At 35.8% G+C, this 17,305-nt stretch overlaps 1 protein-coding gene across 2 annotated transcripts in view; it reads left to right on the plus strand.

The window, feature by feature from the left end:
• The window catches only part of EPHA3 (EPH receptor A3), a 359,545-nt gene that overhangs the window by 265,513 nt on the left and 76,727 nt on the right, over window positions 1-17,305 (plus strand). The window contains exons 6-7 of one of the 2 annotated variants that reach the window (XM_021689408.2): window positions 11,341-11,465; window positions 14,692-14,854. In XM_021689408.2, coding sequence (XP_021545083.1) covers window positions 11,341-11,465; window positions 14,692-14,854 — 288 coding nt within the window. The remainder of the gene's footprint in view (window positions 1-11,340; window positions 11,466-14,691; window positions 14,855-17,305) is intronic. The other variant, XM_021689410.1, reaches the window with a different exon arrangement.

Raw genomic sequence — 17,305 nt, forward strand, 5'->3', positions numbered from 1 at the left:
CTCTCTCTCTCTCTCTCTCTCTCTCTCTCTCTCTCTCTCTCTCTCTCTTTTGCGCGTGCGGGTGCACGTGCACAAATAAATAAATAAATCTTCAAAAAACTTTTTCAGGTGATTTCTTTAAAATCAACAGATAAAGACTATTGTGTTCTTTAAGAGTATAACCATATTATAAATAAATTCCTAGCATCAAGTAACATAGAAGTAGGGCTGCTCCGGAAGTTGATTTCATGGAAATCAAATAATCTACACTCTAAATAGTGACCTTTCAAAAATCTTCTTCATTTCTGGAATACTCCCTTGGCCCTTTTTTATTTTTTCAAGCCAATGAGTATTTCTATGTGTAAGTAAATTGAATAGGTCTGAGCTAATTTTGAAAATCTGATTTCCAGTGTTTGACCGCAGATTTCCTGGTATGGGAGGTTTGGGCTTTTACCTCCCTAAAGGAAGAGATCAACCTCCATGACTCCTAAAGAGGACTTCCCTGCTTCAGTTAGTCTCTGCTGCACTTAGGGTAGAATTGCTAGGCATATACAAGCCGTATGGGCCAGACCAATAAGCTATACGCAAAGCACAATCTCTCAACATTTTTTCTGCTTCCTCACACAGAATCAATAATATTTAGATGTAACATATACTTCTATGGTGTACATTTATGGAGGGATAATGCACTATAAAAATTCATGATTCATACAACAATAAAAAGTAATGGTTGCTCACTCATGCATGTGATACTTATAAGGACAGTTGTCATTCCTTCAGGAATAAATCAATTTCTCACTCACCCAAGAACATATATAGGTGAAAGTGAAGTTATTATAGGGCCACACTTGAATTCATACAAATGCATGAATGCATGAGTGTGTGCATGTGTGTGTGTGTTTCAAATTTTGGTGCCTCTATTAAAGTTAGCTATTTATTACTGCTGACACAGACCCCAATTGATCCTGCACAACAGGGTTTATATATGATGCCTTGAAGAATTCTGTACTGATGTAACTATGGTATCATTTTCTCCATCTTCTTTTTTTTCTTATAAAAATGAAAGGATCTGGTAAAGACAGGACAAAATGGCTCACCTTGAGCCTCAACACTGCCAACTAGGGGTAAGTCCAGATAAAAGTGTTAGCTTACGACTTAGTGTGTAGTGTCTAATGATGTAATCTGGCTACAATCATGTTGCTGATAGACAGACACACAGGAACCCAACAGATAGCAACCTTATAAGTACAGAAATACCTATTCCTTAAATAGCATAAGAGGTTAAAACTATATATTATTAAAACTGCGATAGGCAGGGCGCCTGAGTGGCTCAGTCGTTAAGCGTCTGCCTTCAGCTCAGGTCATGATCCTGGGGTCCTGGGATCAAGTCCCACATCGGGCTCCCTGCTCAGCAGGAAGCCTGCCTCTCCCTCTCCCACTCCCCCTGCTTGTGTTCCTGCTCTAGCTATCTCTCTCTCTGTCAAATAAATAAATAAAATCTTAAAAAAAAAAAAAAACTGCGATAGGCAGGTTTTAACCTTTAGTGTTGGTTAGATATCAAAGACAGTACATCATGGAAGTCTCTGAATTTGATGGTACTGATACCAAAAATTATATCAACACTATGTGCATGCCAGATATTTTCTTAGATAGCTCATAGTGCTGTTGAGAAGATGTCTATTGTTTGCAATAACTTGTAGACAATATTACACTATTGTGATTGTTTTAAAATGTAGTTTTTATTATTATTCAGGTATGGTGAGACCAACAGATTGGTCAGGAGATGATTGCTATGAAAAAGATAGTTACTCACAGTTCCCAAGAGGAAGGGGAGACTACCACACCATGGAGGGCCACACAGAGGAGTACCAGGTTCAGTCAGGAGGCAGAAGGAGCAAATGGAAAGTATGGGCAAGAGCCTTTATTATGGTTTTTGTGGGAAAGGTAAGGCAAGATAAGATAAGTAGACTTAGGGGCGCCTGGGTGGCTCAGTTGGTTAAGTGACTGCCTTCGGCTCAGGTCATGATCCTGGAGTCCCAGGATTGAGTCCCCGCATCGGGCTCCCTGCTCGGCAGGGAGTCTGCTTCTCCCTCTGACCCTCCTCCCTCTCATGCTCTCTGTCTCTCATTCTCTCTCTCTCAAATAAATAAAATAAAATCTTTTAAAAAGAAAAAAAAAGATAAGTAGATTTAGGATTGTAGATAAGATAAGTAGATTTCGAATTCAGTGGACTCTGAGGTATAGGGACTTGCTTGCTGTGTGGTACCTAGCCTTGGAATGATTAGGGCAGAGAAATATTGCCTCCTAGAGTATAAATCCAGATAGAGAAGGCTCTGGATTGATTAGTTTGCATATGAAAAGCACCCTCCTGGGTCAGTCTTTGCTATTTCTAGGAACTGGCTAGCCTCAGGAGAGGTAGTCTATCCCCAATCAGCAAGGCTTTAGATGACAGAGCATCAAGAATACAGAAAATAAAAAAAGCTAGTTAATAAAGTGATATAGTGAGATCTGAGTAAAAAAATTATATTTTTTGTTTCTTTGTAAACAGAAATAACATTTATATATAGTAAATTGTATTAATTGTAAGTGTAAAATTCAATGACTTTTGACAAAGATACCTACCCCACTCAAAATATAGAGTATTTCTATCAGTGGCCTCTTTCCGTCTATCTACAGTTATAGTTTGCCAATAAAAGTTTAATTTACTTAAGACCAGTACATATTTTGTCTCATTTTTCCAAATGTAACATAATGTAAAAAACATAATGTAAACTTTTCTCCTCCTTTCTGTCTCGATTGAGCACATGGATCAAACAACCTAAGGGGGTCATCTTTTTGACTAGATTTCTTACCATTATCTGTAAAATGGAAGTGGAATAAATGTCAGTCCTCTTCTCACTAACATGTATTTAAATCATACCTCTCCACTCCTGCAGTTAATGAGAAAGCAGCAAGCCCTTTGTCACGAGCTCCACAGAGAGTGCTATCAGGGCCCAAGGTCAGTTCTACCGGTCCTATGCTGGAATGTAGCAGCTCTACCTCTGAGTGATTCTAAGTCAGAAGAGATGTTATTACTTCAGCAGCCCTTTAAAACAAACAAACAAGAACTCACAGTGTGGTTAGCTTAGTTATAACCTAAGATTTGTTCTTTCATCTGGGCTTGATTTTGCATCATAATCCTTTCCCACCACCATGTTTCCATTAGCTGCATTCAACAATTGTCACTCTTAATCTTTGGAACCATCTATACTAAAATAACCTTGTTTGTACTAAAAAGTTGGATAAAATAGTAACTGATTTGCCCAAGATTTCAATATTTTATGATAAATTTGCTAGTATACTATATTTTTCAAAGACAAATAGTTAAGAAAAAACCTTTTTTTGCTCTAATTTCTAATATTTCCTACCTAACTGATTCCTTATTTTATTTTTTTTTAAGATTTTATCTATTCATTTGAGAGAGAGAGAGAGAGAGTGCCAGCATGAGCAGGGGGAGGGGCAGAGGGAGAAACAGACTCCTCGCTGAGCATGGAGCCCCATGAGGGGCTCGATCCCAGGACCGTGAGATCATGACCTGAGTCAAAATCAAGAGTTGGACGCTTAACTGATGAGCTACCTAGGTGCCCCTCCCACCCATGTGATTCCTTATTTCAGAGATTAATCAACTCTAAGTGAACAATAAGAGTTTTTAAAATAGCTATTTATCACTATTAACCTCTTTCACATTGAAGCCTTGTATTTAGAAACCTGTGGTTTGCCCTCCATAGATTTTCAAAGCCATATCACATATGTGAGATGACAGAAAATATATATTGGTCTCTGTCCCCGGTTTCTGGCACAGAGCTCCAAAAACTCCTGTAGTTTTCTAAATGATAGAGCACCAAGAGCATACTTTTGTTCTAGTATTTGGTCTTTGACCCCGGTTCCTGACACAGGACTCTTGAAATTCTTATCATTTCCTGGGTACAAGGAGTGTCTTTTATTCTAATGAGGTAAATCTGGGTGAGTTTCTGAATAGCACCTGGATGAGGACTGGTCAATGGAAAGAGCAAGCCATTATTAGAAGTTTGGAATTTTCAGCCCTGCTACCAATTCTCTTGAGAAGGGAGAAGGGCTGAGAATGGAGTTAAGATTAATCACGCCTATATGATGAAGCCTCCGTAAACATCCCAATAGTATGGCATTTGGAGAGCATCCAGGTCTGTGAACACATCCATGTACCAAGAGGGTGATATACCAACTCCAATGGAGAGAAAATTTCCCTTGCTTGGGATCCTCCCAGACCTTGCTCTGTGTATCTCTTCATCTGGCTGTTCATCTTTATCCTTTATCATGTTCTTTAATAAGTTGATAAATGTAAGTATTGTCCTGGGTGCTGTGAGCCATTCTAGCAAATAAATCAAACTGAAGAAGGAGGTCATGGAAACCTCCAATTTGTAGCCAAGTCAGACAGAAGTTGTGAGTAACCTGGGGGCCTACTACTTGCAATTGGTATCTAAGTGGGGGACAATCTCATGGGACTGAGCCCTTAACCTGTGGGATCTGATGCTCTCTCCAGTAGATAGTGTCTGAATTTAAATTGTGGGAAACCCAACTGGTATCATAGAATTGGTTGGTGTGGGGAAAACTCATACATTTGCTGACCAGAGGTGTTAGAAGGGTTGTAACTATGGTAATAGTAGGAGAATAAAGGAGAAACACAGGAGGAGAAAAACTAGGTTTAAAAAAAAAAAAACAACATATTTGAAGATTGTTCTCATTCTGTGCGGTTATTGAATGTTATTAAAAGGAGATTGATCCTAGTCAAAGTATGGTAGAAAACCCCAGGGAATCTGGGATTAGGCAGGGAAGTTTTGGAGCGCATTTGCCACAGAGTGCTCAGTGCCCACCATCAACTCTCTGGCTGTTATTTTTCTTTTACAAATCCCAGGCTCAATTGTGTAGGTGTGCCTGGTTCATTTAAAAGGACAAAAAGAACAAACTGGTGCTGAGAAAATACAATCTGTTTTTATAACAATAGTCCCACAACCTTAGAGCATAAGAGAATTTGACACTATCTTTCGGAGAAGCCCCTAATTTTGAAGCCTCCGTAAACATCCCAATAGTATGGCATTTGGAGAGCATCCAGGTCTGTGAACACATCCATGTACCAAGAGGGTGATATACCAACTCCAATGGAGAGAAAATTTCCCTTGCTTGGGATCCTCAAGCAAGGGAAAATAAGGAATGTGAAAGGCCACTGAAAAAAATGAAAAACAGGATCTCTTCTTGAATCCATCCAATAAACACCCATGAAATGAACCCTTCTTCTATCACTACTGCTCAAAATTTATTTTCAGTGTGTATGCCTTAAAATGTTTTTCTTCCAGCACTATTGGTTCAGTTGAAAAAATTACTTTTCTCTTTAGTATAGAAAATTAATGACATAATTTTATAGATAATGGTATCTCTGCTAAACACATTATAGTTTTCATTTTGGTTCAAAAATTATTATTTTAACATCAAGAGCTAAATAAAACTTATCTTTCAAAGGAAATAACCACAAAACATATTGTATATTTTACTGCAAAGTTAACCAAACTGCATAGCTAGTTTTATGCAAGGTTGTCATGAAGTTAGGCACTAAAGACTCTGAGGGGTTTATAATATAGTGGGAAGACATGCTGGTAAGTAAATTATATAATTACAATATAATGTGGTGGGCTAAATAATAAGAGAATGAACAAGTATTCTGTACATCAGAACAGAGGAAGAAGCTGATTATTGCCTAAGGGACTCAGGAAGGGCTTTATGGAGAAATTATATTAGCAATGGATTTCTAAGGGTAATAAATACCTAAGATTTTTTCAGATGAAAAAGGAAGAGATTGTTCCACATAGTGAGTGTAGCAGTACACTGTGGACAGATGACCAAAGGAATTATCTTTAGAATTTTAGTTTGAAAGGAGAGCACTAAATAATAAAGCTGGTATGTGTGTTGCAGTCTTATGAGGAATCTTACATAATTATATCATGAATTTCAATGTATGTATCTTTAAATTATAGTCCAGAATTTCCCAAATGTGTGATCTTAAGAGTTTTCTGATACAAACTTCTTAAAAATGTAGATTCCTAGACATTTCTTTTGAATATTATTATTTAGTTAGTAAGTTTAGAAAAAAATATGATTTGAAATTATAAAATTTGGAAGGAGGGGAGTGTTAAAGTTTCATTTACTTCGTAAAATAATAAGTCATCAAAATTGTAGAAAATTGAATTTCTGGGACAATTGAGATGAAAGTGTAGAATCCAGGTGAAAAAAATGGCAAGAGTTTGAACTGAAGCAGGGCTGGAAAACTAGAATTGAATAAAGAAAATTCATCAGCTTTCAGATGTTGAAGCTGTTGGCATGCAGGGTCCTTGGTGAGGGAGAATATATCAAGAAGTTTAACTCTGAAATTCAAACTGGTTAGGCTGTAGAGATAGTGAGTCCTGAGACCCAAACAGGAAATTCCAGAGAACAACAGGTTGAGAAAAACAGGGTAGGGGTGGTGAGATGGAGAACGTGAAGCTAGGAATGATTATGCTAATTCAAACCCAGGAGTGTTTCTGGATTTAATTAGAAGGGTTCACTTCCGGAAAAAAAAACAAAAACAAAACAAGAAGGAAATGTTCTTAAGTGGGCATTGTAATGAATGGTACAAAAATATAAGGGAGTAATGCTTTTAAAGGCATGTCTGATTCAAAGTAAAAATCTTTCAACCATTTACTGCATGATATTTTCCCATGGAGATAATTTTTAAAAGCTTTGGCTTTTAAACTTAGAAAAGAAATACTGAGCCCTTTTTGTTATTACTTTAACTTGCCCAATCTCTAAACCACAGATACCTCAGAGGTTCATTAGAAATTCCCAAACCCAGAAAGAGGAAAGTCCCAATAAAAACAAACAAACCAAACCAGATCCTTTAGGAGTTGAATTTTGAAGTTTTGACTTCCTGATTCTAAGGATGGGTCATATTTTAGCTTCAGAATAATAGTAAATGTAGCTTAAAAACACCATAGTTAAAATAATGAATCTCTTCCGTGTCTGTCAATAGATTTGGCTTGTAGGTGTCTCAAGTGTAACTCAAATACAAATTGTAAACCATACAAGCCCCCTTTCTAACTCAATCTCTTTATATGGAAATCTCTTTAGCCCAACATTTTTTGCTTCTTTATTGGAATTTGTTTTTTGTTTTTTGTTTTTTATTTCATTAGATGCGGTCAATGGCTCAGGTTACACTGACAATGAGAGAAAATCTTGCCTTTCCTCTATAAATAAATAACCAGGGTTCAGTTATTAACTATTAAGGGTTATACGTGTCTCTCTGTCCTCTGGACTAGCCATTGAATGTTTGTGATTCAAGAGGCTTCCAGTTGCAGTGGTCTGGACCTAGAGAAGTAAACACCTGGTGAGCATTCAATCCTTGGTTTCCAGAAAGTGATGTCTCCCTAGAACAGAAATTGAAAAGCATTTTGATACCAGCTTTTATGAAACACATACTAGTAGATAATATAAGGTGAAAGTATCGCTATAGTTCTACGTCATCACAAAGAAAATTTTAAAGAAGAATTAATTGAAAGAGCCATGAGCAAGTTCACTGTGGCACCACAAGGTTTTTTTCAGTACCTGGAGTGTTCAGAACTTCTCAGTGCTGTAGGGTAAGTATAGGAAAGCTTGATGGAGGACGAATAACGTGTGATTCATGAGCCTCTCTTTCCCTCCCAACTTTTTTTTTTCTTGTATGTGTATTCTTTTAAGAAATATTTCAGTTAAAATATAATACATTTCATTTTACTCAGTATATCCCATCTCCTTTCTTTAGTCTCTGAAGGACGTGTGTATATCCAGCTGTACCCAGAATAGCAAAAGCTAAGGATCAAATGGTTGCTCCCTCTCAAATACCAATACCACAAATTGTACTTGACACACCAAGGCATTATTTTAAAGATGGACGTTAACTGACTAAAAATTATTTCCTTCCTACTGTTTTAATTTTTCTTGTTGCCACGTTCTTCATATATATATATATATATATATATATATATATATATTTTCCTGCAAAACTCTGCATTTACTAACCTATATAAAGGAAGGCCTAGACAGTTTCACAGTAGCCTACTTTGTCATCAGTTTCTTCATTTTGATAAGGAGTCATTTCAGTAATATATCATTTCAGGTAAATAAAAGAGGCACCAGATTAAAACTCCCAATCTGGAACTATCAAGGTGTTCACCAGTAATTGCTGTTTCACCTTATACACCTGCAGTTTGCTGGGAAAGACTTGTGTCTCCTCCTCCTATGTGCCTCTTACTCTAGTGCTGAGCATTTCTCTGCTCTTGGGATTTTTTTCATTCCATGGAACCATGACCCACCGTTCTTTCAAATCACAAAATTAAAAAGCAAAGAAATGAAGACAAAGTAAATCAAATCTATTTTATGATATACATTGCAATACCATGTCCTCTTACACAGAATAATAATAAACTTAAAGGATTTCTGTGGATCTTGGAAATCAATACTTTGAACAAACCACTCTTTAACACCTGGAAACTAACTTAAAGAAATGTAATCCATATCATGGTTTCTCATTAATATTACAAATTCTATGAGTGCATGAGGACGTATGGATAGATCATACTTCAAGGTGTGAGTTAAGAGTGTTCTAGAAAACCTTTTAGAAAGCATTGATACAGTGGAGCGCCCATGGAATTCATCTCTTCCTGCAGTATGTTTTATTATGTCCTAGAATTATTTATTAGGAGAAAAACAATTTCTGTTAATTATTTATTAATATTAAAATATTGATGAGCATTACCTAAATGTAACGGGATTCCGGCTGGTGCTCGGGGTTCATACTGCTGACATGCACCAACTCAAGAGGCGTGTATTAAAAGAACAGAACAAATGACTTAACACGGGCCTAAAAGCAGCAATCAGAAAAGGTTCATTTAACTTTCTAGATGGCGCAAGCTTCGAGCAATTGCCTCTACTTAAGTAAGTGTGGAATCACAAAAGACTATTTATTACAGTCAAACAGGACCCTGCAGCTTGCTCAAAGACCTTTGAAGAATTTCAACAGTTATAAAGTCTTGCTCAGTGCAGAAGCAGTAAAAATTGGGCAGACCCCAAACAGCCTGCAAAGCTTTCATTAAAAAGTTAGTACAGTCTTTGTCACAATCATTCTTTGAAATGAATGTGTTTCTCACTTTCTTTTTTTAAAGAGATGCCATACATGATAATTTTCAAACTTCTTTGAAAATGGATTTTAAGTGTTAGGGAAAATAAACCAGTTTCATGGTGATACGGAATGAATGTAGGGTCTCCATGTGTTATTTGGAAAGTGTTCCAACATCGAGCATCTTTGAAATGCTCTGTAAGTGTATATTAAAAGTTACTCTATTAATGGATTTAATTCAGTAGGAAAATTAGTGGAATTTTTCTGTTTTTGTTTTTTTTTAAAGGAAAACTTGTTTCCCAGGATGTTAGGGCTGCGATTTTTCTATTAGCAATTGGATAATGAATTATTTTTTTTTAAGTAGTAGGATTAGGTTAAAAGAAAATAATTCTCAAAAAATTAACATACTTTTATTTATTTATAACTGAGTGATATATTTAGAAACACTGAATACATTTATAAAATTTTAACTAAATATAACCAAAATAAATTATCCTTTGCTTGGAATCAATTTCAGAGCATCAAACCACTATAGCTTGGGAGGCGGGGTGTAAGGGTATGGTGAGGCCAAACCAGGAAATAAAATAATAATACTGAATAGATGAAAACTAAATATGAAAGTTAAATGATGTTAAGTTACATGAAATGATAGTAATTGCTAATGGGAGCAAAATATGAGTAAGAAAATGTATTTACTTTTCCATCAGAAAAACAACACCTACATTTTTCTTTGGCAAAAGATTAAATAATCATTGCCAGGCCATTAAATTAATGATGCTTTAGTTACAAAAGAGTTCACAAGAGCTTACGATAATAGAAATAGGAGGATGGGACACTTATTGCAATGGATTCTTCATTTAGACTTACCCTTTCTAGTAAAGTGTCATGAGGCAAGCTTAATGAAAACTCTATTTTTAAGTGAGGAATAAAAATGAAAGGCATTTATAGACAGGAACAATTTGAGAGGTTAGATGCAAAAGTCAATGTGACAATCACAGAAACATCAAATCCACAAATACAAAACTTCTAACGTTAGCTATACACAGGGTTCTAATAGTTCTTGACTTGAGAAAAATCTATAAGAAAATAGGTCCTTTAGCAATGAAAACAATTCAACAGTTAATGTACTTGAGAATTCTTCATTTTTGGTTGTTTCATGTTTGCAATTTATTTTGCTGCATTCCATTAGGGCAGGATGCTGCTGAACCCCACAGTGAAATATTTCAGTTGGCCAGTGTACCAGGATTGAGTTTTGAAACCAGAAGTGCACTGAGGGATAGTATGCGTTTTTATTTTTAATGGAAGGATTTGAAGTAGGAGGTCACTTAAAATATATTTAAGCTTCAATTAGAAATGAGGGTGACCCTATGATATCTGATCCAAAGAGATGCTTTTTATTCATATTCTGTATTTTCGATAATGCATAGCAGAACATAACAAATATAGAGTCAACACCTAATGAGATACCTCAGAATATATCCAGAGATTTGTGACATAAAAAGCAGTCAGTTCCTTAGTACTTATTAAATATTCTCTTTTTAAGAAATAAAAATGTAAAAGCAGACGACTATTGTTTCCTGATATGTATTTTTATTCATGAGAGATTTTTGTCAAAAGTCAAGACCTCCTATAATATGTTCTAAACCCTGTCCGTTTTACAATACACTAAATATTATTATTACCTATAGATACCATGGGACTCCTTGTGCATAATGGATTCCAGTCCTCTTACAGAGTTGCATATGAAATGTTATCAATGAGCTGCAGAATCTGGTATTAATAACTTTGCAACATTATAACAAATAGGCAGCCCTGATGTTTTGTTCTTTTTTTAATATATCAAATATATTTCATTGCTTACATTATAGTAGCAGATTGAAAACATCTGCTCACTTGCCACTAGTCCACCAGCAGTTGAAAATCTCAGCTCATTTTCCATAGGCCTGTATGTACCAGGGCTATAATCCAGCTGCTGAGGCTTGATATGGGGCCAGATTAATACTCCAGAGCCTTTGAAATGGAGATTGTGCTTTCTTGCCAAAGATTAGAGCAATGATAGCCTGCATTTGCTTGTTCCTTTCTTTCTCTGCTCTTCTTTACCACCCTTCCTAATTGGATTGATTCCTGTCCTCCCACTATCCCCTCCCATTGTTCTTTCTCTACAGCTCCATCACCTGTCATGACGATTAAGAAGGATCGAACATCCAGAAACAGCATCTCTTTATCTTGGCAGGAACCTGAACACCCTAATGGGATCATATTGGACTACGAGGTCAAATACTATGAAAAGGTGAGGAGATGATGTTAAAGGGTTGGGCTGTGTAGGGAAAGAGGTGACCTTCTTATGAGCTATGCAATTGCCAAGAAACCAATGGCATTGCTAAGAAGTGGTAGAGCTCTGTTTGGAACTCTGGTCACGTGATACCTTTGATTTATCAGTGGAGGGGGTTTTGAAATCATTGTGTCAAATATCCCCCATTTTTTAACAATAAGTCACAGCAAAGATGTCAGTACCAAACTTAAGCCATCTAGTTATGGCATTAGAAATGACATTTATGTCTTCTACTGAGACCCCTGTTCTACCAATTATTTCACAGTGATTCCTGAGCCTATTGATGAGCTATTTCTTAGTTCATTGCCTTAAGCCTCATTTCTTGACCTTTACCTTCACATGAATTTCATTCAGTATAGATTGGAACATTGAACTAATAACAAAACCATTGTATTATTGAACTGACAATGAAAAGCTTTCTTGATACTGTACAAGGTAATTTAGAAGGTGGGAATGGATGGGTAAGTTTGCTCCACATCATAAAATTGTGGTTCAGTAATACAATTATAAAAATAGATACATGATTATTTATAAGTAGAATTTAGGCTATAATATTTCATCACCTCTAAACGGCACTTATTTCTCCCTGGTTATAAATTATGGTGAGGTTTGAAAGCAAGATGTATTCAAATCTTATCAGAGCTGGGTGGTTTTATAGCTACTAATGTGAGCAAAACATATTTGTGTGCAGGTTACAAAGTATTTTCAAGTGAATTAAAAGCAAATTGTGCATTTATATAGCACTTTATAGAACACTTTTGAGTACATTATTTAATTTTGAATTGTCTGATGATCCTATGAAATTGGTTAATTAGATTCATTCACAAATAAGAAAACAGAGTCAGTGGCATTATTTGAATTTCTCACAGCCTCTCTGCTAATAAACAGGTCCCAGTTTTGAATCCTGGAAGCCATGACTCCTCCTTTAGTGTGTTTTCCTGTATCACATGCCTTGCTCTACGTGAGAATGGATTATTAGGACCATAAGAATGATCAGTTGTGCAAACAAAGCATAATGTATAAACATTCATTTGCATTGTGTAGCTATTCTTTTAATTAAGGTTAATGTATTTCACAAGTGTGTTGCCATTTTTTTTTTTCATAGTGCCCCATGCAGGGAAAAGGAATGTCTCTTTCATTAGAAGAAAAGAGAGGCCTAATCAACTTCATTATGCTAAAGTCGTAGTATAAATAACTTATATCCTAGTTTTTAGTGCTCCACTGTAGCACTGGAAATACTCATCTGATCATGATCTTCTATTTTTAAAAGTTTGACAAGAAAGATGGGGCAAATATAAGAATCCATGTTTTATAGACGATGCAACAAAATAAAAAGAAAAGTCATGACACATCTCAGTTCAGACTGGATAGCAAAGCCAGGAAGCACCCAACCTTTAGATCTACAGGGCCAAATCAAAAATGCAGTTAATTTATATTCAAATCTTTCAAACATAAAGAAAATGCTGAACTTCTTTCAAATTCTACCAACAAAGCACAATGCACATCCTTGTATTAAAACAATACTACCCAGTGCAGGAAAAAATGGCTGAATCTATTCATTATCCCCTAAGCATTTTAAAATTTGATACAAACATTCATGCAATACTATCTTTAATATGTTTATATAAATATTTATATCACACATACATAAATTTAAAAATTATTCCCAAATGTATATAATGCTTGGAAATATTTTGAATGTTTCACTAGAATTTAAGCTCTATAAGGTCTAGCTTTCTTGACTAGTTCACTAATGATGATGAGCAGAGTCGAGTTTTGGGTATAGGTTCAACAAGTTTTTTAACAAATGAAATAATTATTTCTGTAAAATAAATATATTTGATCCTCTTCATTTTTTAATATACCAACTTAAATGCTATCTAGTACATGACTACCATCTTTAACTACAAAGTATCTGTAATGTATACTTCTTCTGTAATATGCTATGTCATTTTGGTTAAGAATATCCACTCTGGGCCACCCCCCAGGTGCAGGGACCTTCCACCATTGTTCAAAATCAAGTTACCCGTAAAATACTCAGTGTATATTAATGTGCCTTAGGGGGAAAACACAATTCTATGTAAATCCATTTTTTCTACACAAGGCTTGACACAAAAAGACTTTCTTGTTAATGTGCACTGTGAATCGCCTAATATACAATCTCAGTCCCCTGGAGGAGATCCTTTGGGGAAATATCTCTAGACTTTGATCTGAAGATATTTATCTCTACTAAACCACAGTGACTTAGATTAAATACAGTGCACAGGGGCGCCTGGGTGGCTCAGTCGTTAAGCGTCTGCCTTCGGCTCAGGTCATGATCCCAGGGTCCTGGGATCGAGCCCCGCATCCGGCTCCCTGCTCGGCGGGAAGCCTGCTTCTCCCTCTCCCACTCCCCCTGCTTGTGTTCCCTCTCTCGCTGTCTCTCTCTGTGTCAAATAAATAAATAAAATCTTAAAAAAATAAATAAATAAATAAATACAGTGCACATATAACTGATGCTGAGAAAGTTATGAATGTAGAGCTATATGTAAAACCTGGACCTTTTTTAAGTTTAATATTTTATAATTGCTAAAAATATTTTTCTGAGAATCAGTAGGGCATTCCTATTAAGTTTATTTTTTTAAAGATTTTATTTATTTATTTGACAGAGACAGCGAGAGCAGGAACACAAGCAGGGGGAGTGGGAGAGGGAGAAGCAGACTTCCCGCTGAGCAGGGAGCCTGATGTGGGACTCGATCCCAGGACCCTGGGATCATGACCTGAGCCGAAGGCAGCCGCTTAACGACTGAGCCACCCAGGCGCCTGCATTCCTATTAAGTTTAATTCAAAGGAGTATTTTCCTTTTTGTAAGTTTATTTTTGAAATTAGAACAAAGATTTCATTTAGACTTAGCTTTGAAGAAAACATATTTTCACTGGCATATTCACTAACTGGTAAGAATGAAAACTTTCCCTGATTTATGTGCAGGACACAAATCATTTTACACAAGTTAGGAGATTCTGTAAATAATTTTAGCTTAAAAGATGCCTCTATTATTTTCAGAGAGTGAAATGATTGTCATCTCTTTTATATGTCCTATGCTCTGTGTTAAAATCTGAAAGAACTGATTTTGAGTGGTTCACCTTTTTATCATTTGATAGCATTATGAAGATTTGATTTTAACATGATTTTTCTTACCTCAAAGCAGGAGCAAGAGACAAGTTACACCATTCTGAGGGCAAGAGGCACAAATGTTACCATCAGTAGCCTCAAGCCTGACACCACTTATGTGTTCCAAATCCGAGCCCGGACTGCAGCTGGATACGGGACCAACAGTCGCAAGTTTGAGTTTGAGACTAGCCCGGACTGTATGTATTATTTCAGTGTAAGGTATAGGGGGAGGGTTGTTGCAAAGGTGTCTGATAATTCATTCTCATTCTCTCTAAATTTTAACCAAGTTAAAATTTAGATAATATTTAGATATTGAGATACATTGAAAGTAAATTGCTTGAAATATTTAACAGATTTGTATTTGTGTGGGTGTGCATCTGTGTGTGTGTGTGTGTTTTTTTTTTTTTCTCTCTTACACATCAAACATATTCTAATGCCTGGAATGTTACTGGTCCTCTACTGGCCATAAATTGCTTTGAGGAACATTATGTAATATGATAACATACCCCCAGTACCTGTTAATCCAGATGTTCTTAGTTCATTGCATGATTCAGTGAACTACAAAAAAGAAACTTGCTGATCCGTGAGGATTTTAATATTGTTTTAATCCTTAACACGTTCAATCTTGTGTCACTTGAAGAATAAGGATTTTCTAAAATCTGATTTATCACCTCATTCACATTCACAAGCAGTTTGGATAATCTTGTGCGTCTGACACCAAATTTGGCATAAATACATCTAAAATTGGCAAACATTTTCCCAATGGCATTTCTCTTTTCTTCAAATGCATTTGCTTCATACTAGAAAAACCCTCTGCTGAAAGATAATTTTCAAAAAGGTAATATCATGGCTGTGGTACTAATACAGAGTGAATACACATTCAAGTTCAAGTTAAGGGTTTTTAGTTTATTAATTAATGAGGAGAGTATTATATATTTATTTATATTTTATTTATGTTCATTATATCCTACAAAAGATTAAACTGGTTTACTTATTTATTTTTTAGATTAAACATGTTTAAAGGAAAATTCGAATAACAGATATGTATATACATATAAATACATATTTGTGCATGTATGTATATAGGCAATCAGGAATACTTAAAAAAATTTATTAATTTCTCCCAAACCGATTAATATCCTATAGGACAATAAATGTAATGATTAAAGTCATTTTTTCTACTACACATAAACCATTTATGTCTCTAGTGAATGTTTTATTTTAATTGTAATGGGAAAAATTGTATACATCACTCAGTTCCCTGCAACTTAAATTCAATTGTAAAAGAGCCTAGAAAGACAAAGATGAACACCCTTTAGAAACAGATTATCCAGGGAGGGTCTGACAATGGTCAGCTCTGTCCTGAAAGGAAACCCAGTAATCTCTTTTGACTGTCCCAATTTGCCATTTCTCCTGGCATGTGTATTTCCTATCTAAATATTTTGTTCATGACATTAAATATCGTTGGCTTTGATACAGTAATATTTTTATTATGCCCACAATCCATACCTAATAGAAACATTAAGGATTAACACAAATAATAAAAACTGTTCAAGTTAATATAATAGGTACTCCATCAAGTAGTTATTTTATGGCACACTTTTGGTCAGGTGATTAGAAATGCTGTTTACAATAACAAGCAGCACCTTCTGCAAGGTATTGAAAATCTAGTGTTCTTAGAAATTATCAGTTCACAGCTGGAACATGACAATTCTAACTCAAAGGGGAGCTGCCATCCTCAAAAGTGCATTTCTATACTTCAAGACCTCTCCTAATCCTCCCGTGATGGATGTACATGTTTACCCCACCGCGGGGTCATGGAAGTGCCTGCTCGGATCTCCCTGCTGCCTCCAGTGGGCAGACTGCAGTGGGCAGACAGCCTTGGCTGCTGCCCCTTCAGGACCCACCGCAGCCTTCATGCATGGGCCACGCTCCCCTCGATGACTAACCACCGCAAGGGGACTGGTGTCAGGCCTTCTCTGCCTAATGCAGGATTCCTCTATGGACAATCTTCACTCCGGGACTAGACTCCAAGGAGAAATCGTTCTCTGAGAACATTAGAATCGAAATGTTACAAAATACCATGAAAGTACATCTGAACAAGTTTTTAAAAACAAATTTAAAATTTTAGATGACACAATAACAAAGTTTAATTGCAATTTAACATTAGTAATACTAAACCTTTTTGTAACGTTTAACTAGTGCAAAGCAAGTTTCTTTTTTCTTTTTTTTTTTTTCTTTTTACGATTTTATTTTCAAATAATCTCTACACCCAGCAAGAGGCTGGAACTCACAACCCTGAGATCAAGAGTTGCATGCTCCACCGACTGAGTCTGTCAGGCTCCCTGCAGAAAAGTTTCTTGTTCTGAAATGATTATAAATTGAATTTTTTTCAAACTTTTAAATAATATTTAAGTTAACAACAACAAAATCTACATTTGCTTTACCAAGAAAGATCACAAATCCCAGGAAGAGAAAAAAACAAATGTTCATTATATCCAGTGGTAGAAATTAGGCAAATTGAGGGACAGGAGGGTCAGATCACCATTAGATAAACATTCATTATGTTCCACATATGCATGTTCTTAATCAGTACTTAACTCTATCTGATATGTAAAAATGCAAAGGAAACAACAAATTCCAATATA

The sequence above is a fragment of the Neomonachus schauinslandi genome, chromosome 1 (assembly GCF_002201575.2).
Source record: "Neomonachus schauinslandi chromosome 1, ASM220157v2, whole genome shotgun sequence".
NCBI classification, from domain to species: Eukaryota; Metazoa; Chordata; class Mammalia; order Carnivora; family Phocidae; genus Neomonachus; species Neomonachus schauinslandi.